Source organism: Anarrhichthys ocellatus, unplaced genomic scaffold, assembly GCF_004355925.1.
Source record: "Anarrhichthys ocellatus isolate YVR2014 unplaced genomic scaffold, GSC_Weel_1.0 scaffold59, whole genome shotgun sequence".
Taxonomy (NCBI): domain Eukaryota; kingdom Metazoa; phylum Chordata; class Actinopteri; order Perciformes; family Anarhichadidae; genus Anarrhichthys; species Anarrhichthys ocellatus.
Window position 1 is genome coordinate 12,877 of NW_022280089.1, and position 27,202 is coordinate 40,078.

The 27,202-nt window shown below is 45.0% G+C and overlaps 1 protein-coding gene across 11 annotated transcripts in view; it reads right to left on the bottom strand.

The window, feature by feature from the left end:
- Positions 1-6: 6 nt before the first annotated feature.
- Positions 7-27,202, bottom strand: part of arhgap32b (Rho GTPase activating protein 32b) — a 111,919-nt gene continuing 84,723 nt past the window's right edge. For 9 of the 11 annotated variants that reach the window (XM_031871604.1, XM_031871600.1, XM_031871599.1 and 6 more), the window contains 15 exons: positions 24,436-24,517; positions 22,785-22,835; positions 21,160-21,234; positions 12,129-12,278; positions 9,430-9,532; positions 8,414-8,558; positions 7,239-7,321; positions 6,764-6,871; positions 6,256-6,401; positions 5,981-6,182; positions 5,468-5,613; positions 5,239-5,313; positions 4,266-5,087; positions 3,312-3,925; positions 7-2,220 (listed from right to left, as the gene is read on the bottom strand). In XM_031871604.1, the coding sequence (XP_031727464.1) occupies positions 16-2,220; positions 3,312-3,925; positions 4,266-5,087; positions 5,239-5,313; positions 5,468-5,613; positions 5,981-6,182; positions 6,256-6,401; positions 6,764-6,871; positions 7,239-7,321; positions 8,414-8,558; positions 9,430-9,532; positions 12,129-12,278; positions 21,160-21,234; positions 22,785-22,835; positions 24,436-24,517 (5,007 nt within the window). In that variant the 3' untranslated portion in view covers positions 7-15. Of the gene's footprint in view, positions 2,221-3,311; positions 3,926-4,265; positions 5,088-5,238; positions 5,314-5,467; positions 5,614-5,980; positions 6,183-6,255; positions 6,402-6,763; positions 6,872-7,238; positions 7,322-8,413; positions 8,559-9,429; positions 9,533-12,128; positions 12,279-17,346; positions 21,062-21,159; positions 21,235-22,784; positions 22,836-24,435; positions 24,518-27,202 lie in introns of those variants that run through there. The other 2 variants (XM_031871602.1, XM_031871610.1) reach the window with 2 other exon arrangements.

Here is a 27,202-nt window from a genome sequence, read left to right on the forward strand (position 1 = left end):
CCCCCCCCGAATGCTTCATTCTGTACGTATCTCTGTCTCTGGCCTCTGCATGAGCAGGTCAGTCTGGAGAAAGGCTCCCTGGCCCAGTGCTGTGGAGTACGCTCTATTACTGTGGCTCACGGTGAACCCTGGGCCGGGATAGGGTCCTCCACGTTTTTGAACAGGAGCCTGAGGCTGAGGTACTGGGTGGTAATCGTCTAAGTTATCGTAGTGGGACTGCACCGGTTTAGCGCCGTGTTTCTGATACGAGTAGTCGCTGTCCAGTTCGGGGTTGCCCTGGCTGTAGAGCTGCTGCTCCCGGACACTGTGCGATCGCTCTAGTTTGGAGCGGCCGAGTTGTTCCCTGGGGGCCGACGGCTGCTCGTCCGTAATGTGGTAGCCGCTGGATGTTTTCACTTTACTCTGGTGGCGGTCAGAATCAGGACACTCGTAGTGTGGTTGGAAGTTCCTCTTGTTGGGAAAGTCCTGCTGCCAGTGTTGAGACCGGCTGCCGTCTCCACCGGGCTTGTCGTCTCCGGTCTTGTGCCGGCCACTCTCCTGCTGATGGGACAGACTGTGGCTCAGAGTAGCTGGAAGGGAGTGAGAGGATTGGCACTTCTTGGAACCGCTTTGCTTGGCGAGCCCGTCGGACTTGTCGCCCACTGCGCCCCCCTGGACATGCTTGTCGGTCTCCATGTACATGAGGACATCGGGGTCGGACACCATGTGTCTGGGGAGGTAGCGCCCATCTTTGCTCTCGGCCGCGACGAGCACAGCTTTGCCTGGGTCAGATTTACTGCGCAGGTGCAGGGTTTCATAGCCTGATATATCAGAGGGTGCAAACAAGCCAACATTGTCATACTGAGAAAGGACGGGGCCCTTGATCTTCTGTCTGGCCCTGCTCTCCCTGCGGATGGAGTGCATGCGGAGCCTTTCTGACTCCTCGGGGTCCCAAGCGAGGTAAGCAGCAGCTTCCTTGGTCCCGTAACCGGGGGGCATGTCCCTGCTCACAAAGCTGTGCTCCTTCCCCGGCGGGAGAACATGGCGAGCGAGGTAGTGGTACCCAGTCGCCTTTCCACCCGGTCGACCAGCAGCGGCTCCCGGATCTCGGCTGCTATGGGAGTGGACGTGGCGGACTCGGATGGTGCCGTAAGGGTCAATGTCATAGTAAGGCGCCTCCAAAGGGCTTGAACCAGAGTATGGACTGTAGCGATACTGGACCCGTCCGTTCTCGAAGTAAGGCTGCAGCTGGGTGACGTGGTAGTCTGTTTGTGAAGACTGCTGCGGGGGCTGCTGGTAGGCTTTGCACTGATACACGGGCCGTTGATAGAAGAACATCTCGTCATCTGGAGGAACTTCGGTCCTCTGGATGGGCACTGAGCGGATAGTGGAAGGGACATGGAGTGAGTGCACTCTGCGGATGGTGGGATAGCCTTGGTTTCTGTCATGGCTGTAACCCTGATGGCCAGGCCCCGGAGACACGTACACACTGCGGGGGTTTCCTCTGGACTTCATGGAGTGGTGGTAGGACCTGGGGCCTAAAGTGCTGTATCTGTTGTCCAGTCGGGCACTGTAAGGGATCTGAGGCTCTGATTTGGACACGTAGGACAGGTGTGGGGGGACGCTGTCAGGCCGGAAGTGGTGTAGCACGGACTGGGGGCCCAGCGGAACAGGCCTCTGGTGGTAGTATGCAGCTCCAGGCGGCTCAATTAAGACCGGCTCTCCTTTAGCTTGGTACAGGTAGGCCGGCTGGTGCGTGGAAGATTTGTGAGGGGAAGGAGGATGGTGAGGCAGAGCATCCTCCAGATGGCCAGGCACAGGCCCTTCACCCAGGATATGGTAGGAGGCTTCACTTTGGCTGAGAGCCGCTGTGGCCAGTTTGCTCTCCATGGTGCGGACAGGAGGGGCCGGAGGCTTGGGTACGTACGCGTCTTGGTGCTTTGCAGGCTCTGTACAGGGCTGTACCGGCTTTATGGCCTCCCAAGGCTTCTCAACAGGCTCAGCAGAGGTGGGGGCCACTCTTGCGCTGGCCTTGGAGGGGGGCTGGGTATGGGGTTGGACCGGTGTCTGAGATTGCGTGTGAGGCTGTGGTGGAAGATGAGGCGGGATCTGAGCTTGGCTCTGCTGCTGAGTTTGTGTTTGATGCTGGGGCAGTGAGACAGCCTGCCTCTTGGGCTTCTGAGGTGGCTGTTCTGTGGGTTTTGGAAGGACTGGGGGGGGTTTAGTCCCCTCTAGTTTGACCTGAGACAAATCAGAACAGAACAGACTCATTTCCTGAGGAAAACAAGCTGTACAGTGTCACCAGTCTAGTTATGGGGTAGTTCCACTGCAGCATCAATTCCTAATGTCTGTTTGTTATCATCTCTCCATATCTATGCAGGCAAAAATACCATAGAAATAATCATAGCATCAAATAAACTACACTGACGACCCACATGGCAAAAGGGTTGACACATTTGGTATTTTTCTGTCTGCCACAAACATTTTATCATACACTCAGGTTCTTAACTTAGGTAAAAGTCAAAATACCACATTCTAAAAATACTCCAATATAAGTAAAATTTCTGAATTAAAAATGTAAAAGCACAAAATGCATAGTAAAAGTACAATATTTGCTTCTGAGATGGAGTAGAGTAGAAGTTCTATAAAATGGAAATACGTAAGTACAATTTTGACACACTTTAACTTTACTTATTGTACTGTGCTCGAGTAAATATACATCGTTACATACCATCACTGTACAGTGTAGTTTGCGTGTATATAATACAACACTTAAATAAGTGACAGTAGTCAAAACACTGTCAGTGAAATTTCCTTTTGTGGAAGAGTACAGATCATTCCTAATCATGATATTGGGACCTAATTAATCAAAAGATATATTCAAGTTAAAGGAACAGTTGGATCAGAAGATTGAAATCACTCATGTCTGCATGCTTAATATGAAGGTAGAGCCAAGAGACACGTAGCTTAGCATAAAGACTGAAAACAGTTGATTGTTAACGTTAAAATCCAACTAACATGTCCTCTAAAGCTACAACTAATTAACACGTTACATCTTGTTTGTTTAATCTGTACAAAAAAACAGTGTCCGAACCCGGCTAGCTGTTTCCAATCTTTATGCTACGCTAAGCTAACAGTCTGCTGGCTGTAGCTTAATATTGAATGTACAGAGATGAAAGTGATATTAATCCTATCACTGTCAGCATACTTCTCAAAATACGATAACTTGCTCATGTTATACTGCAGATGAAATATTAATCAATTTGGATCATGCTTACCTTAATAATGTAAAAGTAGTAGTAGTCTACATATGACAGTGATATGACACTTACCTCAGGAACAAGCTGTGGTAAGACTCCAGTCTCTTTGCAGCTGCCGCTGGGGAAGGTGGCCAGAGTGGTACTTGGTGAGCTGGTACGGACTGGGACCTGTCCCGTGACAGGCTGCTGCCTTTCTGGACTTCTCCTGATTGGAGAAGTCAGGCTGGTTGAACTGGGGAGTGGGGCACACTTGTAAAAAGGAGTGTCTGGTGGGGTTGTAGAGGACTTGGTGTTGTCCGATGGCTTGGTGATCGCGCTGGTGAGCTCTAGAGGCTGCTGATTGATTGTAGGACTGGAGGCGGAGGGATGCGCTGAGGCCGGGGCCGTGCTGTTTGGTGGCGGGGAACTCCCTCTCCCTGCTCCCTCCTCGGAAGAAGTCCGGAAAAGTGGGAACAGTGGATGTGTCGACTCCTGGAAGTTAGAGGCCTCCTGAAGCTGCAGAGGGGACGTCGGCGTGGAGGGCTCAGAGGACCGGGACTGAGCCTGAATGGAAACCTGCTGAGCGGACTCGGCCAAGGCCAGGGCCAACATGCGGGCAGCATTTTTAGGAGGGGGGGGAGGAGGGGCGGTAGTGGGAGCTGTAGCGCTGAGGGAACGAGGGGTGAGGTCCTTTGAAGAGTCCGGAGCTATGACACAAAAACACAAGGGGTCTATAGTTGAAGAAGGAATAAGCAAGAGAGCAGCAGGTGAAGAGAAGAAACGACAGCAGGAAGGCTGGTTTTAAGGTGCCTCGGGAAAGGGAATGAGGGGAAAAGTTAAGCCTGGTGCTCGGGCTTCACATGAAAAGGTTTGTTTAAGATGAAATGCATGCAAACCTGGAAAACTAAACCTAGAAAAAAAGTCATAATTAATGGCACAATTTATGACCTTATTCTTAATCTAAATAGTGTAAACAAAGCAATGTCAAGGCAGAAATGTGGCAAACACCAAACACTACACTTAAAAAGGTCATTCTCTGCTCCCTACCTTGGTGCTCTTGGCTGCTGGCAACCAGCGACTGCTGCACGCCGTCCTCTCCCTTCAGCTCTCGACTGTCCGCGCTGTCAAAGGCCGCCAGCTTAGAGTGCAGCTCCATTTGGAAAGCTTCACTTAGCGACGGCTCGGCCGCCCTCAGCAGCACACTTCCCATCAGGGGAGGAGAGTCTTTGGCTGCCGAGGGAGGTGATAACGCTTGTGGAGAGGCAAACTGTCCAGCCGTATTCTTGTCCGGCATCTCTGTAGAGAAAAGCTCCGAAGTGGCAAACAGCGTCTTTCCACATTTAATAGGCGACACAGCCTGTGTGGGTTTATCGGTGTAAGAATAGGAAGTGGTCAGTTTCTTGTTTGCCACCTTCTCTCCAGCAGCCAGGCTGAAGTCTGCGGACAACAAAGGGGACATCAAGCCGCCCAGGAAGGTGGCAGAGATGAAGTCAGAGCGGTTGGTCTTGCCGCAGACGCTGTTGGGGCTCCTCTTTAACATGGAGCCCTCTGCCCCGGCGGGTGAGTCGTTTAGGGGGAAGGCATAGGAGGTGTCGGGGAGGCTGCACTGGAAAGACATGGGGTCAAAGTCCAATGAGGCCATGCCGATGTCCGGCGGGCTGAGGTCCACGTCTTCACCCGCTGAACGGGGAGGTGAGATGAGTGCAGGCACACAGATGGGGCCGTCGTCTCCGTCGCTGTCCTCTGTGGCGACCAGGTTGTCGTAGGAGTTGCAGTGCTGCCGGCTGTCCAGCAGCTCGCCATTAAATGAGGCCGACAGGGCGTCGCTGCTAGAGCGCGGCCGCCGGGGACGGTACACCTTGGACTCTCCTAAAGCAGCAACAGAATATAATCAGAAACTATTTCTTTTATCAGGCCCTAAGCATAACAGTAGGCTACACTGTAGAGCATTTGAAAAACAATATGACTGATTAAACTTGCTATTCTGAGTAAAAGTGAACTGGAAGACACAAATGATTACCGTCAACATTGTGCAGGGAACTCAGGGACTCTTCACTTTTGGCTGATCTCAATGTTGCCGTGTCTCCTCTGCCTCCTGAAACACAGTGATGAAAAGGTTTCAGCCTTGTTTAGTCACATACGCTTTTCTGTTCCTCATACGGACAACGCTATACTGTTGTTCCTTCATTTCAGCAATTGTAAGGTTAAAGTTTGACAATTTTCTTTCATATTGTGGAGGAAGGACTCACCAGCGAGAGCCATGGCCTTCAGTTCATTGGGCTCACTGGGGTTGCGGTGCAGCTTGCGCTTGGACATGGAGGAAGACTTGCCGAGGTTGAAGAAAGAACGCCAACTACCCACAGGAGACTTCTTGGATTTAATAGGAGGCCTCTTCCTATGATTAATAAATGGTGAAGGGCAAGCGGGCAACGAAAGGTTAGTTTCACTGACTCACATACACAATGACAGATTTAGACACAGGAATGAAAATGACCAAAGACAGTTTTCTGTTTTAAGCTAAGTCTGTAACCGGAGACGCAGGCAACTGGGTGCAGGAAGAAACGACTGCCTGCAGTCCTAACAGCAACCAGCAGATGGAGACACATTCCAGCATTATTATCTCGGCTCAACTGGTATTAAAATGCTAGTATTCTGCAACACATTCTACAGATACATATCGAAAGTGTCTAAATTTGATTCTAATTGATTTTTTGAAGGCACACATTCATCAAATGAAATATCAGTAAGAGGAGTTAACAAACCTCTCGGTGGGAAACTCGATGACAGTGTGGAACTTTCCCTGCAGGGCAGCCGGACCTTCGCCCACCTCGATGTACTTGCTGTCTTCAGTGACTGGAGAGTTGATCTGAGCCTGGGTTCTGGCCTGGGCCTCCTCCAGGCTCAGCAGTTTAGTGGAGGGCGATGAAACCAGCAGGGATTTGGGCCGCGACAATGAGTTGTGACCTGGTGATGTGGGACAGTGTTTATTGGAGGAAGCAGCAGCGGGTAGAGGAATGACAACGAGAGCAGTACGTACCAGCTCCCTCGCGTATTAGTGAGCTGAGTTTGGTGCTGAAGAGAACATCCACGTGGTTGAGGATGAACTCCACCACCACCGACTGGATTCGGACTTCCATGAAGGCTGCTGTGCCGCTGAAGCAGGCAGATTCTATCTGTTTGGACCTGAAGAATTGTGTTCGATTTAGAGAGTGCTCCACTTTAAACAAGCGTAACATTTTAAGGTAGAGAATCAAACGTATAAATGCTTAGAGTTTAAGTTGCTAAAATTATTTTGGGATGCATTTCCAGCATTTGTTGTTGTGTTGATCAGCATCCTCCCACAAACAGCTGCTTAAATCATTTTCATTCAGGTAGAAGACTCATTTAAAGCAGGAGGCACAGCCCGTTATCGCAGCCAATTCAAGTCTGAGAAATCCTTAATGCGAGTAGTCGAAACAGCTTTCAGGTGATGACTGACAGTATATTCCCCACATTGCAAAACAAGCATGTAAAGGACATTCTTTTTGAGCGGGACGGCGTCTCACCTCAGCAGGTTGGGCGCCCAGACGATGGCCAGGTTCTTGCTGTGCATGTTGGTGATGTAGCTGAACGCTGCGAGGTGGGAAAGGTGTCTCATGAGGAACTCCAGGGTCCTAGGAATCAAATATTCATTTATTCAGGTTTAATTAGCTCCCACTAGTGATGTGCAGACTAATGGCTGCGATAGAGCTCTTTCTTCAGAGCATCAATATTTCACTATGTGCTAAAGCCCCAGAGGAATGTCACTTAGAAATCTGCATTTGTATGCTTTCACAGAAGGACGGGAAATTCCATTCATCATCAACGCAGACCAGCTGGGACCTGTTAAATGGTTCCACTCAATGCAGTGTGGCAGTAGGAAAACCCTTGATTTTGACATTAACAGACACCGGACTGATGTGAATATACGACACGAGCCCGCGTCTGCATTCTGGCAGTTGCCGAGCCTGCCACATGGGGGCAGTGTGCCTCTACACTGACCGGTAATGCGGTGGAGGAAGCTGCTGGATGACATCATGGATTTTGATGAGTCGCTCTTCGTCTGTCGCTGCTGATACAGCATCCTTCAGGGTGAAAACAAAAGGGAGAGATGGCGAGATAAATAGTTGTATCAGCGTATCAACAACGTTAAGCTCATTCATTTGTCATCCCTGGTTGGCGCTGCTACATGGAGCACAGAGGGGACATCAGTCTGCAGCCACAGCCTCTCCCCAGCTGCCATAACAACCAGCAAACATTTCCTTCATCTTCAGGGACTTGTTGTGCTTGGACAAAGTTCTTATTCCAGGTGACACAGAGGACTACATTTCTAATGATAGGGTGTGTCGAGTACAATGCTATTATTTCAAGGGTGTCTGTGATTCATAACTGCAAGATAAATTTGCCGAATTCCTATCAGAGAAATTAAAGGAATTCCCTTTCTTTGCTTAGAGAACGAGCAGTTAGTCACACCCAATCAGTGTCCTTCCGGGGCATCAGTAACCACTGAACAGTGTGAACTAGGATGAAACATGTTTATCAGCCACCTGTATTTCCAGACCAGACGGCACCGACATCAACTAAAACTAAAGGTGACGATGTGAAACGTGCAACGGTGTCAAACTCAGTGTGAGCTCAGTCTGTCTTTGTCCTCGTGCCACTTCAATGCATAAAGTTTGCGGGCCGGGTTCAGGTGGTTGACCAACACATATTGTTTGATTGAACAGGCAGGTGGGTGTGACTGGACTGACCCATGCATCACTAGTGAGCAAAGCTGCCTTCCTAATCATTCAAACCGTGTTTTCCATGACAATAGAATGAAATCTAATGTGACTAAAAGTTTGACTTAAGGACAAAACTATTAGTTTGTGCTAAACTAGACTGACTGAAATGTTAAATATAATCTGATGACTAAAATGAAAAAAATCAAACTAAAAGGTAGCTGACAAAATTAAGAGAGAAAACATTTTGATTAAAAGTTTACTATAATGACTTTTCATTGACTAAAACTAGACTAAAAGTAATCAGCATTTTGGACTAAAGACTAAGACTGAATCTATAATAGCAGCCAAACTAAACACTGACACAGAAGCTCAAAGCAAGCTAACAATCACGTGCTGTAATAGCAGAAGCAAGAGATTGGTGTGGGAGGAGTGTTGAGTTGAGGCCATGCTTACGGAGAACTTCTCGTAGAGCTGGTAGGTGAGCAGGGGGTTGGGCAGCTCTCTGAAGTAGAGCTTACACAGCGAGCCCACACAGTGGATGTCCTGGATGTAAACATCTTTGGTCAGGTCGGGGATCTGCTCAGAGTCAAACTCGTGTCTGGCGAAAGAGAAAGAGGGCAAAGGTAGAGTCAACAAATGTGCTTCTTCTGAACAAAAGGTGCATCAATAAACGACTGCTGTGGTTTGGTGGAGGGATACGAGACATGGGAAAAAAGTCTCCCTGAATTTAAGTTGTGTTTTAGAAAGGATTGATCTGTGCCAACACAACATTTCTGTTAGTCAAGTTAAAAATAGTCACATTTAGTAATAATCTAATCCAGGGTTCCTACAGGAACTGCTTTAAGCATCCCGAGTGTTGTTGGTTCTGCATGACATTAATGCGACAGACATTCTGTAAATTATTTGTTTTTAAATAAATTGAGATTAGAAAAAAAGTATTCGTCAAATCCTGCTTTTTAAGACTTGACAGATTGATTTTAGACATTTTACTACCAACTAATTACATTTTTTTATTTAGATGAATGAATTTATCCCTTTTAAGATTTCTTAAGGCTACTTAGGAAGACTGTCACCTCAGACTGCACATGGGCAGTGTGTTGTGTGGTTTCAGACGTGAGAGGACACAAGGTTGAGGTTTTCTCAACCAAAAATACCAATATGTGAATACAGAGGAGGCAGTGTTGAGTTCAAATATCAGAAATCTTTTTCCAGAATTGCAGACTCCACATTGAATATATAAGCGTATGTGTATGTATGTGGCCTGAGAGGCAAAGCCCAGGGTTTAACTTTTATTTTTTTTAAAGCTAATATTGCTTAGCTTACACTAATAATTGAAAAATCTTATTCTGCTCTGACAACATTACATAGTAAAATCTGTTACACTGCACGTCATCCTGATGCTTTTCTTTCTTTTACAGATGCAGTGAATTGAATCAAATGCTGTATTTAACGGGCAGCGTGTCTCCTACCGCAACTTCTGGATGTTTGAAGCAATCCCAGAGAGGCGGTAGATGCCGTCCACCACGCCGTGCTTCTCCAGGAACTCGGTGCAGCTCTTGAGGACCTGGGGCACTGCGAAGAGAGAGAGAGAGAGAAAAAAAACACAGCATGTCATCACATAACATCCGCCAATATAGAGCTTCAGGGTCAAGAATACCACGACTTTCCTTTTTGAAGAGCCGAGTACAGAGCAGTTAGGCCAGAGCTCTGGGCTCAGAGGGATTACCCAGTGAGTAACGTTCTAGTGCTTTCGGAAGGAAAAGCTGAGGGCAGAAACATTTGACCCATGTAAAGGAGAGACCAATATATCCTGAAGAGCTTTAGACAAATATTTGTCTTCTTTCTCTGGTGCCTTTGGTTTCCCTTTAACCCAGTTTTTACATCCATGCAGCTCTGTGTGTTTGACTGAGGCAGCCAATCACACACACTCGGCTTCAAAGCACAATACCAGTGATTGTGTGTGAGAGCTGGGACTGACCAAAAGAAAAGAAACTCAGAAATAGAACTTCCTAATTCCCCTTCAGTTAACCATGAATCATGCAGACCTGCTTTTTATCTGTGTGTGTGTGTGTGTGTGTGTGTGTGGTAGATAAGGATGGTGTGTATGTGTATAAGAAGACTCCCAGGCCTCCCACAGCTCACACATCATTCAGAGGACGACAGAGAGTGGGACACTTGCCGAAGCAGCTGTTCAGTCGAATTCCGCACATAGCGAAGGAGAAAACAAGGCCGGGGTTTGAGGAAACCACATTCTGCTGCAGAGAATCCTGACATTCTTCACATAGGAACATTTTTTGTTGTTACGTCCTCTTATCACAAAAGACACACGACACGTGTTTTGAATGTGGAGTTAGGGTTGGACACAGCAAGAATAAATACTCTTAAATTCTAGTTCAAACAACGGCATTCAAAGCAGGAGAACGTTCAACTGATGTGCTGGTTTGGCTCCCTTTGAAAGCTCAAACTGACTTAAGTCAGATCCCTTTGTCTCTAACATGCCACTCAAAACTAGAGGCTTTGATGGAGATTTATGAAAGAAACATAGATTTCATGGAGCACAGGCTTTTAGCTCTTACTTTCCATTGCTAGATGCTGGTTTAAAAGGACAGGACTGATCGCTGTGAGCCAATGGTACGATGACATTAATATCCAGACAAAGAATAAGGAGCGTTCACACCTGGCATCAACATGGGTGATCCGACTGCATATCGCCAACGCCGCTACATATCAAATCAATATGGGAAATTGAGATGTTTTGGCTTCACTTTTCGGGAGCTGTCATGCTGCCGCCCTACAGCGGCAGCCAGTGAAAAAGCTGGACTATATGTTGTAGTCCAGAGGAGACAAGTCATATACTGTCCATTACTTGTTTGACCGTCTCCTGACTCTGCTCTCACTGAATTCAGGCGAAGCAGAACCGTACCTTGTGTCTTAATCCAAGATGTGTGAACTAGCAGGAATGTAGCACAACATGGAAGTCAAAGCAGTGCTCTGTGAAAGGTGAAACTGCAATAAAAATAGTTTGTACCGAAGGCAAGTGAATAATCAAAAATCATTCAAATTGTGATGCATCAATTTGGCCCATTTGAGAACCATTAACATTAAGAACTTTTTCAAGTTGCTGTCAACATGAACTGAAATGAGGTTATTGATCATTACGCTGGGTGGAGCGGATGTCACAGTGTGATGAGGACACCATCATCCTCATTGAGCCTTAGCACATAAATGGATGGATGGATTTTAGCCCAGCAAATATGTTAACTAGAACTACACAGAGCTGGAATGAGCTGCTGGTTACAAACAGCGTGTGGTGTGTATTTGAAAGGGTTCATGATGACTTCATATAAAAACCATCAGCTCACAGACTGGAATGGATGGAGGAGCAGGTGTGTTTGGGGTGGTAACATTTTCTGCAACAAATATTGAACACTGGCAGTCATATGTCATCACTGGTATATGCTAAACATTATTATGTTCCATAATTTGAGGCTAATGGTCATGATGCTCCACTGTCACATCTGGGACAGGGCTACAGGACTTTAAAATGGAGAGTTTTGTCCTTTCTGCCATGAAAGCCCTGAACAAACTGCCTCACTGACACTAATGTGAGCAGGGATAATGGACGGAGCATTAATGTATTCATGATCATTGTATCTATTGTGCATATCTGTATGCTCCTGTGTTGCACGGGCAGGAAAAACAATCTTCCTCTGGGACAAGGAATCTAGTCTAAAGAACCCGACTGTGTCTTGCACTTCTGAATCCCATCAATTCTCAAATCTTACTTTTGGATAGAGCCAAGCTAGCTGTCCCCCGTGCTTCCAGCCTTTGTGCTAAGCTAGGCTAGCCAGCTGCTGGATGTTGCTCCATATGCAAGTTTCAGCGATTGCAAAGTGGAATTGACTGGAAATGGATCGAGTATAGCAGTAAGTGTGACATGATTGGAAGGGACACAATGATGAACTCATCAAGTCAACAGGTAAACATGGAGGAGGTTTAGAGTTTGCATTAACCAGGGAGCAGGTGAAATTAAGACTCGAGGCCGGTCTCTAATGTCTGGTAATTTAGGGCCCTGGCTACTATTTGAGAATTTATGGCGTTTAAAAAAACAAGCATAAATGGGTCCAGAAAACACTAGTGCCATCAGGTGTGTCTGCATGTATCTCACCATCATGTCCCGAGTTGAGGAGGTGCTCTCCCAGGTCGCAGCCGAACACCCTCTCCCGGAGGATGCCTCTCTGCTTCAGCTTCTGCTTGGTGGGCCGGGACTTCATGAAGGTGCGCAAGAAGGTGATCAGCTTTCCGTGCTTCTTAGACACTGAGGGACGGAGGACACATCTTAGTTATCTTACATGGCTGTTTACTATGCTACAGAACATGTGGGTTTGACGCTGGTTTCTGGTAGACTGGAGTGAAACCCCACACAAGCAGCTCAGGCTTGTCCCTTTGTGCATTTCAGCTTCATTCTAATGCAAACCCTTCCTTTATGTATGTGTAGTCTCCTTGAGGCGAAGGCTTCCTTCTTAAATGCCACCTCCCAGGCAACTACAAAGGAATCCTCCACATCCAATACCAGTATCCTCCGCTCAGCTTCAAAACGAGACAAAAAGAAGAAGGAGCAGACCTACTTAGAAACCCAAACCGATACATGTCTGGGAAAGGGTCGTAAGCTTCTTAAACTAGCATATTTTTGATGGGGTTCGGGGGACAATGGAGCTGGCTCCACTCCAGAAAAAGAAAAGTGAAAATCACACACTGGTGAGGTGACAGTAGCAGTGTTTTTCCACTCTTGGGTCAGTTTACTGGACTCGGCGATACGGATGAAATCAACTCGTCTGATGAGAGCTTCAATTCTCTTTTAACTGAGAATTCAGTTCAGTTTAAGTTGTCCATCAGTCTGGGCTAAACAGACACAAAAATACAAAATGTATCGAGTATGAAACAGTTTTCCACTGACTGACCAAAGAAGTGCCATAGTGCATCTAACACAGTCTGACTGCAGGGTTAAAAACAAACTATTTCACCATCTTGAAGACCTTCACATGAATAAACAACATGCTAAATGTTACGTGTTGTGGTTACATAAATATAGGCGCCAATCAACCCGTTCCGCATAATGTGATTGGCTGATGCCTTTTATTCGCGGTGCAAAAGTTTAGGAAAAAAATGGACCTCGTTCCGGGAAAAAAGTATGCAGCTTTTACGCTGCGTAATATTTGCATTTTGTTTTGTATTTGTGACAAAACAGGGCAAAAAAATATATGGATGAGCAAATGAATGGCACAGAAAAGAGAACGACCCCCGGTGTTACTAAGTTCAATATTAGTTTATCCTTAAGAGGACCCTACTAATCCTGATGTTAACAGGATCTTTCCCAGCTGCACTGCCTTGTCTCTCTGTGTTTAGACCGTCTCTGCCCTGTGAAGCTTCCACTCAGACCCGACGCTGCTCAATGAACACATCTCCAGTCTACTCATCTTTCTCTGCTTCTCCGTTCTCTCTGTGTCAATGGTCTGCCCTCGGTTCGCTAGTCTCTCTTTGATCCTCTTACATCGTGCTGCACTTTGACCAACACCTCTTCCTATTATTACTTTACAGTTTTATACTCTTGCATTTCACAGCACAACTATCCTTTCTGAACGTGGAGCGCTCAGCAGTCCATGCGGTCCACACTCATGTAAACTGACAAATGGTCTTAATCAAAAACATAAAGTAAAACAGCAGCAGCCCAGGAGCTGAAAATGTACCAGTGAGGACAGTATTAAAAACATCCCTTACCTATCCGATCTATGATCATTGTGTTCTCTCATCCACACCACATCTGGAACTTCACTAAATCTTTGAGAACTGAGTGATCACAACAACATCCAAAGTGGAAAAACAGCTTTTTTTATATTTATATTCCAGGGCACATTCCTTTAACTGATTATAAACACAGTCACGATCACAATCCTTTCACTTCCTTTATGTGTTTCACAGACCTGACATCACCTGCTTCAAACTACAGTCCGACGCTCACACACACGCTGGTTTCGCAATTTAAAGAAGAAAGCGTTAAGGATTCAATCCAAATCAATAACTAATCTGTGGCTGTGCCAAGCTTAAATCTGCTTCCATCTCAGCACAACAGAAAGTAGGCCACTGCTTACCAAAGAAACTAAACAGGCTGAGGTGAAGACAGCCACACCTGTGTGTTTGCAAGATAACAACACAATGAAAGTGAGAAGGCAGCGTCTTTACTCACAGCAGATGATCCACTTACAGAGACATACATGGCATCATTTAGGCACATGTGTGTTGTCATGAATATCATTATTTACAACCATCTCAAACAGACACACTGTGTGAGACTTGGCTCTAATGCCCAGAGACCATTAGGTAGAAACTAATGAGGCTGCCTGTCTCGCATGCTAAACGTACACTATGGAGTAAACTGAGTGCAGCTCACTTAATTGACAGTCTGCCGCGTACATTTAGAATGCAAACATCAGGACCAGAGTAAAACTAATGAGCTGATGGGAATGGAAAGTCGCTTTGTAGCTGAATGCATTGAACAGTTTCTCGTTGTTTGGGCAGCATACTAACAAAGATATATGCACACAGTGAAATGTCTAATAAATGACATCTTCAGGCAACTGTGTTTAGTGGCTCTCTTTACTTTTGCATTGTGGGTAATGTTTGTGGCATTTGGTTTTGACAAAGAGGGAGAATGTGTGGATTGATTTTGATCTGTAGCATCCATTCTTTGCATGTCTCTGTGTGATACATTTTCTCATTTCAGTTTTTCGTCGATGATAATAAAAAATGGAATCCGTCCATCAGTGTTTTGTTAAGTTGAATTCTTTTGGCTCTAAACACACTAGTACCTCAAGCGACCCCGACTGTCTGACGCGAGGAAGAGGAGTGCAACGACAAGCGTGACTCTCTGGAGGACGGACAGAGACTCCCGTCTGCTTACTGTCGAGGCAGATAGAGTCTGAGGGGCCAGCAGCTCTGACACGCTTGCGGCTCAGGTCCAGCTGGGCAGAAGGCCTTCAACACAAGGATGGTGGGACTGGTAAAGCCTTCAAAATGAACTACACGATTTATAGCTTGCTTCACAAAGTTGGACGTCTTGCAGGAGATACATTCATGAAACAATCTGTGAGACACCCTGACTTGAGAGACCCCCCCCAAACTACACAACAACCCTGATGACATCACCAGGGGTCTGTTCTCAGAGCTCCTCCACAGAGAGAGGAGACATTCTATAACTGGTAAACTGACATCCATATGCAAAGTTGATGAGAGCCTTGTTGACACAAAAACCTGAGATGAAATGTTTTCACTATAATATTTCTGAATGTTTGCAAACACAATAACTGATGATACATTCTTGACATGTGACACACTACCAAGGGGGGGCGGGCACATGTTCACAGCTGGGTCAAGTAGAGCCATTAGCCCATGCCTTGCATAGATAACAAATAAAGAGAGAACAACGGTAAACACAGAAGGATGGTTGTAGGTTTCAGTTGACGGCCTGAACTGACTGTGTGAGTATGATGAGACTTTTCCCCAGCAGATCTCAGTGAGAGGCAGGGAGTTGACGAGCCGGGTGGAGACTAGAGGCCAAGCATTACAGCAGCAACAATTACAGCCGTAATGGCAAACATCATGCTCTGTTTCCTCGGTCCACCCCGAAAACAAAACGACCGCCTCATTCCATTGAGTTAGCATGGAGCTTTTTAAAGGAAGCAGATCAGAGGAAAATCCCAACTTCATAGCAACACAACAGAGTGCTTCCCAAAGTAGAGCGGTTACATTACAGAGCTAAATAGCAGGCACTAGCCTGAGATATTTGATACAACTACTGTGCGTGTCAGTGTTCCCTGAATACACCACCAGCAGGCGTGACCGCGGCTCCTTGGGGCATCACAATGCTCTCATCACAGCTCAGCCAGCACATTGAGACGCCACAGCCACCCACACCCATGTAGGCGGCAGGGTGGGAAATTCAAACTACCTCTTCACTGTTTCATGAAATCATTCTTTGGATTGGTTGGATATAATTACATCATCCATCCCAGTAATCTGCATGCCGTGAGAAGACAGGTTTTGGCTGGAATGTGATCTGTGGATCCGTCAAAAGCTCTTCTAAATGGACCAAATGTGTTTTTACTGTGGCGGGCCCATAAAAGTAAAGTTAGGTCTCTCTGGGAGCAACGCAGAAGAATGGGTTGAATCTGAGAATGTCTGCAATTTGCTATGTCTCAAAAAAAGCTTTACTCAAGTATCTTTGACAGCCAGTTAAGCAATTCAACAAGCCAACTTCATGCCCTCATCGCTCTCATTGAAAAAGGATGTGTCTATTGAGAGGCGACTACCACAGAGACACTGTTTGCATTGCTTATCAAACTGAAAAACAGAACACTAACACTGTGTTAACACCAATTAACACATCCTTACAATCTCCTGTTGGTGTTTCTGGATGGCCGTCTAGTGTGTAAACAGAGCAGTGTTTCAAGGGCTTTAAGTGTGTGGTGATAGCCGGAGAAAAATGCCTTATTGTTCAAACTCACAATGCACCATGAATCAACAACTCCAGCAGAGGGAGCAGAGGACCTGCGTGGTCCCGCCCGAAAATTCTACCAGATGGTACAACTGTACACCACATCAGAGAAATCAGGAACAGAATTCATACAGAAGTGTTATGAAAGATCAATATCAGCATCAGTGCAGAGGGATGTACAAACCACTGAGCCACTAATCCCCCCCCCCCCCCCCCAAAGCCATTTCAAATTCAAAATTAAATGATGTAATCAAAACAAGACAACTTTTTTATTTTCTCAAAAAATCAGTGATGAGAACTGATACTGTCAGAGTAGGTTTGACCTCACTGAGCACCTAAACTCTGCTTTATCATATAGAGACAAATGCTTATTCAGATGCAAATCAACTATACATCTTGTCAACAATATATTTCAAATGTTTAACCTCTTTCTTTGCTAAATAAAACAAATATTCCAGAACTGCCTTTTAAAAGTTCAACGTTTCTGGCATAGTGATAATTTATCTATATATATATACACACACACACACACACACACACACACACACACACACACACACTTTGAGAGAAGAGGCGAATATTATTCCTAAGTTATTTTTTTTCCTCTAATGGAAAAAGATGGTCATATGAAGGAGCAATATTTTCCACACTTAGTAGGAGACCTCTCCCATCACTCTAAAGGCAGTCTCTCCCCCAGTAGAACCCGGTACGTGGAGCATAAACCTCACTGTTAACGGTCCGTTTAGATTAATAAAGCTGTCGGCCTATCGTATCTATCAGGGATACTTTAGCGAATACATACAATTACACTCCAAATATAAACCTATTTTCTTACCGTCGCTCCATATCGCTGGACTCACTTTGGGGCTTTATGACAGGCTTTCAAACTAGGTCCAAAGTACAACTAAGTTTTATCTCTTCCTTTTAACCGTAAACCTGTACAAAATAGCGCTAAAACCTCAGCTGAATACCGCAAACACGACCAGGTCCCTTTGTATGAGTGAGAAAGTTGAAAAAAGGTTGAAGTGTAGACAGAAGGAGAAGGAGAGCAGCGTCGGCTCTCCTCTGTGCTTAGTCAGCTCGGATCCACACGGAGCTGCGCCTCAACGTATCGGTTTACGACCCCATGTATGCTGCCTTCAGGTGCTCCCGGAAAAATGGTAAAAAGCAATTGTTTATAACACTCTTACAAAGCTGCGAGTACTATTGAAGGAAATTGTATACTAAATGAATACGACAGAGCGGATGGACCCAATTAACAACTTTTAGTTCATATAATAAAGGAGGAATACGTGAGGCCATGCCTGCAGTCTGTGCTTTTAGAATTCTGAATAACAGGAAGGAGAATCAAAGCGCACACAGGATTAAACCGGTGATTGTATATGTACACACAACCCTTTTGGCCATTAGCTGCTCACATGACGTTTATGCACTCTGAACCAGCCCAGTCATATTCATAATGCTGACTTACACATGTGCTTGTTTCTAATCTTCCCGACAGTATGTGAAGGCAGCACAGACGACATGCAGCCAAGTGGCAATCGCTGGTGGTTCAGAGAGTGGAAAACACCCCTCTACACCGCACGCACACACACGCACACACACGCGCACGATCCTAACAAGCAGCATCCCTGCATGTCTTCCCAACATATGTACAGGATGGCCTTGCCTCGACTTTAGACCAGCTCTCCCTCTGAGGGGCCTCCTGTTCCTCTGAAAACGTAATTCCTTAACAAGCTTAGTTCCTTAGCAGACATGTTGAGTCAAAATAAAGTAAAACTAATTTGTTGTTGGTCCAGAATCACAAGACTGGAGTCAGACTTTTTCCACTGCATCATGTGATCACTTCAGCTTGACATCATTTTTACAAGTGACACAAAGACAAACATTTCTTTGGGCTGATCCTCAAATGTCTCTTTGCATAGGTTCTGATATTTTCCATAGTGATCAGTACATTTAATCAAGTACTGTACTTCTGATAATATATTTGTACTTTTTACTTAAAGCTATTGTGGATGATGCATTTTAGAAACATTTTTTGTTATGTTTGTGGAAATTCTCAGAACATCCCGACAGCAACCAATAGATCAAATGCTCTCACAAAAAAAGAAAGAAAATCTGGCAGTGGCAGTTGAACAACTGTAATACATCTGTTCAATCATTTTATTCAGCTCGATGTTTACATTCATAATGCTAATTGTGGGAGAGTGTCTTTGGAGGGAGGCCATGAAGGGCCGGGCTGTCAGTGTTGCCGACTTTCTCGCTAGTTTTAGCGACTTTTGGAGCTAATGCTGCTAGCTACTGTATTTGGAAAAGACTTGGCAACACTGGGCTGGGTTTTTCAGTTTAGAAATCTTAAAATCTAGCGTACTCTTGCTGGTTTCTCCAATGCTGCAGACCTCAACTTCAAGTTAAAGATCGGAATACTTCTTCCACGTGTATGTAATGCCGTGCTCTAAAATTGTAAAATCATCAAATTTGAATCGCGAGGCATTGTTAGAACAGCAGCAGACAGATTGGTTGTCAGAGACGTGGTGGACACAGTAAAGCAACAAGTGGAGTATGCGTTTAGGTTATTAGACTATTAGCAACGTTCTGAAAAACACCAGTCACCTGCCCTGATGTCATACACCACATAACAGAGAGAGAGCTTTGTGTTTCACCAAGTGTCATAAAGCTGCTATTTTGCATGGAACTGAATAATCTATGTCTCTCTATGGGATGCGGCAAGAACGAGGAAGTGTATTTAGCAGTAGCACTCCACGGTTTGATGTACAGGAGCAGGACTCCAGGCTGAAACACAAGCACGACTGCAAATCTGAATCTTATACCTGCTGGTTAAACGTCTGTGAGTGTCGAAGCTTTGCAACGACACAACTTGTCTTTGTAATGAGACACCAACAACCGCAATAATGATGCAATACAACTCTGTGCATGGCAGCGTCAGACTTTGATGAGCAAACGTTTAGCAGAGAGTCCACTAAAGGGAGCAAAGGGGTAAAAAAAAAAGAAGATCTATGTGCTTTACACACTCACTCAGTTTACAACACAGCCTGAGTTGTTAGTATGTAATCAAAAGCAGCCTCCCACCCAAACAAAGGTGCGGCCTACAATGACGGTCTCTTATTGAAGCTACAGAGCAAGACGATACACACAAGGGGCCTAGCATAGTTTTAACGGCCCAGAACCAGAGGGCCAGGAAATGACCTGAGATCCTCGGAAACAGGAGGACAAATCTCACTCTGTCTCACGCATTTTCTCTCCGGTTTCCCCGTCCTCTCTCCCTCACATAACCAGCTGTCTTCACAGCTGCCCGAATCACTGGTCCCCAGACATGATGAAGGCCTGCGCTGAGGGGGGAGGGGGGTTCTACATCTGGGTCAGTTACTAGTAGGTCTATTGGGCTGTCTGGGGGAGGAAATAAGACTGTAAGTTTTCATCCAAAACTCTTTATCTTCACATTGATGTCAACAAAAGAGTATTTTTTTTACTGTGAAGGGAGTAGTCTCTGTTCTCCGATTCCACTGAGAAACATCACAAGCACATGGAAGACTAATAACTAGCTTCTATCGTCTCTATTTCAGCTGGAGCGGCGCAGCGTGTTAGCCACTTCCATAGTTGTACTGAAGAACAGCAAAGGTTAGTGGTGGAGCAGAGGGGATCAAGGCAGAAGTGAACATATTTTCCCAATGCTGCGTGGCTCCCTGCAGGAATGTGCTCTTTCGGTCACCATGGAGAGCGAGACAGAGATTCTTACTGTTGCGGGACAAAGCTCGGCGCTCAATGGACGGGTTTACAGGCCCCCTCATTGTAAAAGGATTAAAATAAATCAAGGCCGGTCGAGGCCGAGCGCCACGGCAGGGGTGCCGTGGCCTTTCAGCTCCGACCAAACAGACGCACACAACAAACACAGCTGGCCCCCGTCCAGACACGGCGTACATTCAGCCGCTTGGAGAAATGCTGTAGTAACCTGGCTCACCCCTGGAGTCATTTGCATGCACCTTGAGGAGTGAAACTGAAAAAGAACAGGGGTGGAGGGTAAGATTGTTCTCTTTTTGAGAAGAACGTTTGAAAAGGGTGGGATTTCATCTTTACGCCACTACATCTAATCCCAAAAACATTTATACGCAGCATACACACAAAACATTCAGTCAGACAAAACCTGCAACACATTCAAAATACAGCAGTACGATAACAATCATCTTATTATGTAAAAGGAATCTGCCTGAATTTAGGGAACAAACTTAACAGGGGAGGAGAGTATGGCAAGTGTTGCATCATACAGACCTTTTCTTATGTGAGATTAGAGCAATTAAAGTGAAAGAAAGTTCACAAACAGTGGAGGAAAAAAAGACCCATATCCACAGACACGCTCACATGTCTTATTGGTCCACCCACAGAGTGCTGAGATAACGTGGATAAGTGTGTTAAAGGTTATGGACAATCTATCAGGATGTGAAAACTTGTAATGCAACACCAAGAAGTGAACATTTTCCTGCGTAAAGAGTGAAGCTATAACCCACATCGCAAGCTGCTATCACAGGTATAGACTAGACATATAAGAAGTGCAAACACATCACCGTGGTTGTGGAGTTAGTGTTTTGGTTAGGGAGCGGCGGGGCAACACGACCAAAGGGTTCTTGTCTACCTGAACTTAGGCTGTAGTGGTTTAGCGGGTCGGCCACCCATGCACTGTCCTGTATTACACTCTCCATCTCCAAGTCTGCATGCAGCCCGATGGACAGATGGACCCACAGACAGATGGATTGGATGGATGATGGGAGACGTGAGAGAGTCGGTAGAGGGAGAGAAGCACTTCAAGTTAGAGAACAGGGCAACAGTGTACTTTGGATCTGTGAGGTCAGTGGATTTGCATAGAAATGATACTTTGATGCTGAAGCAATAAACTGCTCTGTGAGACAGTGTGAAAACAAAAGTAAAATGCTTCGTCATGAAGTACACTCAATTAAAGAAACATTGCATTTATCAATAAAACAAGTCTTGTTTTGTGAGATTACTTTAATTTAACTCTAAAGTTATAATCCTTAAGACTTTCTTGAAATTTTTATTCATAATTTATAGTCAGCATTATTTTCAGCAGTAGCCACTCAGAGCATTTATATTCTGTTCTATTTCTAGTAGTTGTCATTGTTGGTGGCGGGGTCCGCCATTCCTGCCCAAGATTAAATTTGCACACGCGAGGGAAACGATGCAGCATGTAATCCCGCATTACCGTTTGTAATTTGATCCGATTGATATCAGCCTCATTGTTTGCCACACCCTGTCAGAGCGGTGTTAAAGGGATAGTTTGGATGTTTTGAAGTGCGGTTGCATGAGGTACTTCCCCATAGTCGGTGTTTTAACTACAGCAGATGGAGTTTGGAGAAACAGAGAGTTCACTTTCTATTTAGAATATTTTCACTGCAGTACATTGCTTTCCTCTCTATCACTTTAACGGATGATGATTTCTTTAGGCATCTAAAATACGTTTAGCTGCTGCCCCCGTCCACAGCAGCACATTGCTTTGCTGCCAAGCTGGTATTAACGTCTGTTTCTCCAACCTCCATCTACTGTAGGAAACACACTGACTATGGATAAGAACCTCATGCAACCCCACTTCAAAACACCCCAACTATCCCTTTAAGGTACTGACAATGCTAATTTCCTGCTGCTGCCACATTAAAAACACTGAACCTGTGAAACAGCCAGCACTTGTAAGGCAGTCACAGGAAACGCAGGTGTGTCAACATTTTTGGCATTTTTTGGATCCGTTTGAAATATTTCAGGGGGTAATGGCAAACTAACGAACCACCACAGTGGGCTGTTGACAGGCTGCAGGTGAGATTCTGCACACCTCCAACTCCTCAGCAAGCTAACCAACAATGTTTGGTTTCCCTGCTGTTGTGTGGAAAACCACTTCATAAAACTACAGCATAAAATCAGATGGAGGTTGCTCATGGCATGATGGAAAAAAGGCCAATTATTGACTAACTTCTTTGTTAAAACAATGCAAACCTGTTGGTCACAACTGTCAAAAAGATGCACTAGTTGCTCTTTTGTTGTATTTCTGACAAATTAGCAGTTCAAGGAGTTCTGCGAGGTGTAGCATTAAACCACACCACAGGAATCAAATCAACGGGGAAAGAAGTCTTTAGGATTAGAACTTTAATTACATCCAAGTCATACGAGTGTAAAAATGCTTTTTTGTGTGTGCGAGCTGAGTGAATGCGGGGTGAGTTGACAGGTGGATGAGGTGTGTATACCAGCACGCACAGGGAGGGAAGAGACTCCAAGAAGCAGGCTGCAGGCCAGAGCAGGGGGAGGCTGAGGCAGAGGAATCACAGTCAGATGCAACAAATCAAGACACATGCTAACGCTACTGCACATCCAACAACAGCATTAATGACGCATCGCAGCGGAGAACAAACGGGCAGCTTCAACGCCATTACATTTAGTTTTTCGCTCTGCTGCCGATTAGGAACCTGATCCAGGATCTGTTCATTTGAACAGGGCATCTGCAGGTTATAGAAACCCAAATATTAGATTTTGATTATTGCTAATGAGATTATTACAAACAAGCCACATATTTCATATTGAAGAAAGTTAACTAATAAATAACACAAATGTGTAAAAATGAGCAATTCAAAAGAAAATTTTTAGACTACATTCAGGATATTAAAAAAATGGACTTGACCTGCGGATACTCAGTGAAGAAAAAAAAGAAGCATGATTGATAAATTAGGACACATGCAAAAAACAAACGGAACAACAGCAACAAGCATTAAATCGTTGCTCAGAAGCAGGGGAGTGGGCAGGCAGAATAAGTGGTGGGCCGTGTGGGGAGCAGGCTGTGCGTGCACTGCAACAGTTAACTCTACACCACCAGATGCATTTATGTTCAGCCACACAGTCTGAAAGCCTCAAAAAAAACTTTGGGTTTGAACCCCTGATTGGCACATGGGCGTCCAACAGCACCCGAAACCCGGCGCCTATAATGACATCCCTTCCCTCGTAGTTGTGGATCTGGTGGGGGGGTTTTTTCCACGGTGTCAGCACTTCATGCAGACCTCGGAGTCTTTCTGAGGCTTTCTCGATGGTTAAGAGCCCCACCCCTTAGAAGCCAGCCGGGTGGTTGTGTCAGTGAGCCATATTGGTGAGATCGATCTTTAGATTTGTAAGACGTGGATTTGTACAAGAAGAGGTTTTAATCAGAAGGGCTCGGTCATAGAAACAGGACGCGAGCTGCTATTTTTAAAGTGTGTAACTCGGTGTGTGAAGAAGTCAGGGCAAAGTTTAAGTTCATCTCAAGACTGAAGCCGCCAAATGTTGTTCCGGGTTCTTTTTGATTCCAGGTTTCCATTATGTACTTGTCTTTGACACTCTCGTGCGCGTGCTGAGGGGCTTAACTGTTTGCTCTGGACAGCAACAGATTAGTACAGTAGTTTGCATAGCGCTGCTGACTCAACATAACATGATAAGCCGGTTATATCAGGGGTCAGAATTATGGGTTTCCTTTCACTGTTACATGCTCATAAATTGAAGTTGTATTATATCTATTACACTGATAATTATAATGTGATTCGGTTCTTTAACGGGGCACTGTATATATGTAAATTCAGTTTTCAGGTTACATCTCTAACTCCACTACATTTCTCTCATTTTGTGTAAAGATGTTAAAGACTATAAATCCACTGTAGAGCTCGTATTTTTAAAACAAAATCCATTCCATGACACAGATCTGTCAGACCAGCAACAATATTTGCTGGAAAGATGTGACACACATACACACGCCCAGAGCCACGTCATCCATCACAGACCTCCCCACTTCCTGAAAATGCAGTCATATCAGTGAGACATCAACCGGCATGATAATAACTTCCCTCCAACACACATCCTGTGAGTGGTTTGAGAGGAGGAGGAATACCTGGTTTGGGCACCGTGTTGGTCATGGACTGCGGCACTTTGTCATTTATGAGCTCCACACACTCGCTGGGAAAGAAGCCAACCTGGGGAGAGGACGGGAGTGAGACAGGCAGGGTGAGGTGGGAGGAAGCACAGTCACATCTAGATCATAAAATACAGACAGAGAGAGAGGCGACACAGTGTCCACGCAGAGGTGTTGAAGGTCACTGTGATCATGTGATTCTGTTGTTAGAAGAAGCACAGCGATCTGATCAGATGGCGCTGGAATGACCACATCACATGTTAAGTGTATCTGTGTACCTGCTACTCTTAAAAAAACACACACAGCCTCTAATGATTTACTACCTCCTAATGGATACAGGTGGTACTGCAGGCTTGTTTCTGTCACTCAATTAGATTAGATCCCCAAATATGACACATATGAAGCAGGGGGTCCGGAGGCCCTCTCTGGAAATTCTGAGCGTCAAACACTACATTTTAAATCAATCTATGTTGGAAATGTATTTATTTATGTAAAGGAAAACACATAATTCAGGCAACAGTTGACAATTCAAAATATAATGGAATATGGTGCTTTCAAATATTTACTCTCTGCTGAGTAAACACACATGTAGACATTGTTTACTTCCTCTTTTGCGTGGGGGAAGTAACCTCTTTCAATGTGCATGTGGCACCTATTCAAGTCAATGATTTAGTAGTTCATGTGTGTTTCAGAAAGACTTCTGCTACTCTTCAAAACATATCCCACACATCTGTGAATTATTGGCCCGATGGTCACATTGGGTTTTTCAAGTTTGTAATTCTGCCCTGTTAAGCACTTTGTGACTTATGTCTGTAAAAAGCGCTTTATAAATACATTTTACTTGCTTATCTGTGTTCTCTAAAAAGTCATAATATTTTGAGAAAAAAGTAATATTACGAAACTAAAGTTGCAAATGAATTAGAATAAATCATCCTGCTGTGCTTTACTTTGTTGCTCTGCAGATATGGTCATGACACCTTCAGACCATCTGACAGACTAAGGACTGTGTTCCAGACTCATGAGACCCAGCTTAGTGCAGCGGCTGAGCGCTGTTCTTCAGAGGTGGAAAACCCAAACTAATTGAAAACACAGGAATAATAATAATAAATCCCACCATTGTGTGGCTTATCGTTAACTTCACCACATCAGATGAAGAGCGGCTCGCAGCCACTTCTCCAGGCTCAGTGGGAAGCATCCTGCAGTAGAGCAAAGGTGTCTCTAAGCGAGGGGGACGCCATGCTGAAGCCCCATTAGCATGAATCCTGAAGTCATATGTAAAAGAGTATGCAGGTAATGGTGGGCTCATAGTCAACCTCTATCAGAGGAAAACAGCCTCTCCGTGTCTTTTACGTGTTCAGAGGGAGAAGCTCTGTAATCCACTCCTCTTCAAATATGGCTGAACTGCTCAGTAAGTGCCTGCCACCCTGCCAGTGAGCCCGACTGGCAGCACTACTTCTTGTAGGCAGAGAGCCAACACGCACATACACACACACACACACACACACACACAAGGAGAGAGGGCACTGTAGAGAGGGGGTGGCAGGTCAGAGGAGGGTCAGCCAGACTTGAGCCTCAAAACCGCAGGAAGCTGTGCTGCTGCACTGAAAAGGTTCTGATTGGAACTAATCCCTTCAGCAGAGTTGAAGACTGTTTGAATAATAATATTAATATAAACTGTATTTATTCAGAAAACTAGTGTGTAGCTGTTTCTATGCTTGCTACATACCTCGATACACACTTTGGTTACGGTTTAAATCTACCTGACAATGTTACTACCACACAAAATATTCCTCATAAATATCTAATGCTTATGTTTAATTGTTAATGCAGCAGGACTCACAGGAAACAGAAGGGCAGAGGTCTGATAGGATGAGTGGATAACATCCAAAGTCTTTTTAGAATGGAGTACAGTAACACAAAATGGATTATTTGGTCATAAAAGACTGAAGTTTGGTTGACGCTCACTTGATGTGTCTGACTCAGAGCCTCATATTATCTTCAGACACACTTTGGGGCAGAATGCATTAAATCAGGCCCGAAAGATGAAAGCAAGGTTCAGGCTGGCTTTAGTTCTGTGTGAAAGAAACGCAGTCCTCTCATGTATTTGAATGGAACTGGTCTGACAAGGGTGCCAATACAGGCACCAGCAAAACTAGAATGACAGCGTCATGGTAGTACGTCTCAGCCCATCAGTCAAGTTGCAGTTCACGTCCACATCCGTCCAAAATGTCATCACCTCATCGTTTGATCCTATTGTAAGTGTAATTGTCGTAATTAGCGTAGGAATTCTTGAGTTATAGATAAAAAAAACCACCAAATTATAAGAAGTCCATCCTTGAGTGAAGGTGGTGTGTTGTAGCAAGACAACAGAAACATTATCTGGCCATCCACAATCATGCAAGCACACATTCCTGGTAGGTTACTTTGTATCGTGATCGCGATCATTCGATGGCAAAAGATAACGTGGTAACTTTCCAGAGATGGAAAATCCTGTCTGAGTATTACAAACTGATGTGCAGTGTTCTTCCGTCTGATAAGCTTTTAAATGCATGAGTGTGTTACTCGAGCTGGACTTCCTATATCGTCATTTCATTAAACAGCATCCCCCCATCAACACTCAAGTGTTTCTGTTTCAACGCCTACTTAGTAAATCTGGCTCTTTTTGTTTTGTTCATAATTGTCTGAAAGTAGCCTAAGCTCACACACACACACACACACACACACACACACACACACACACACACAC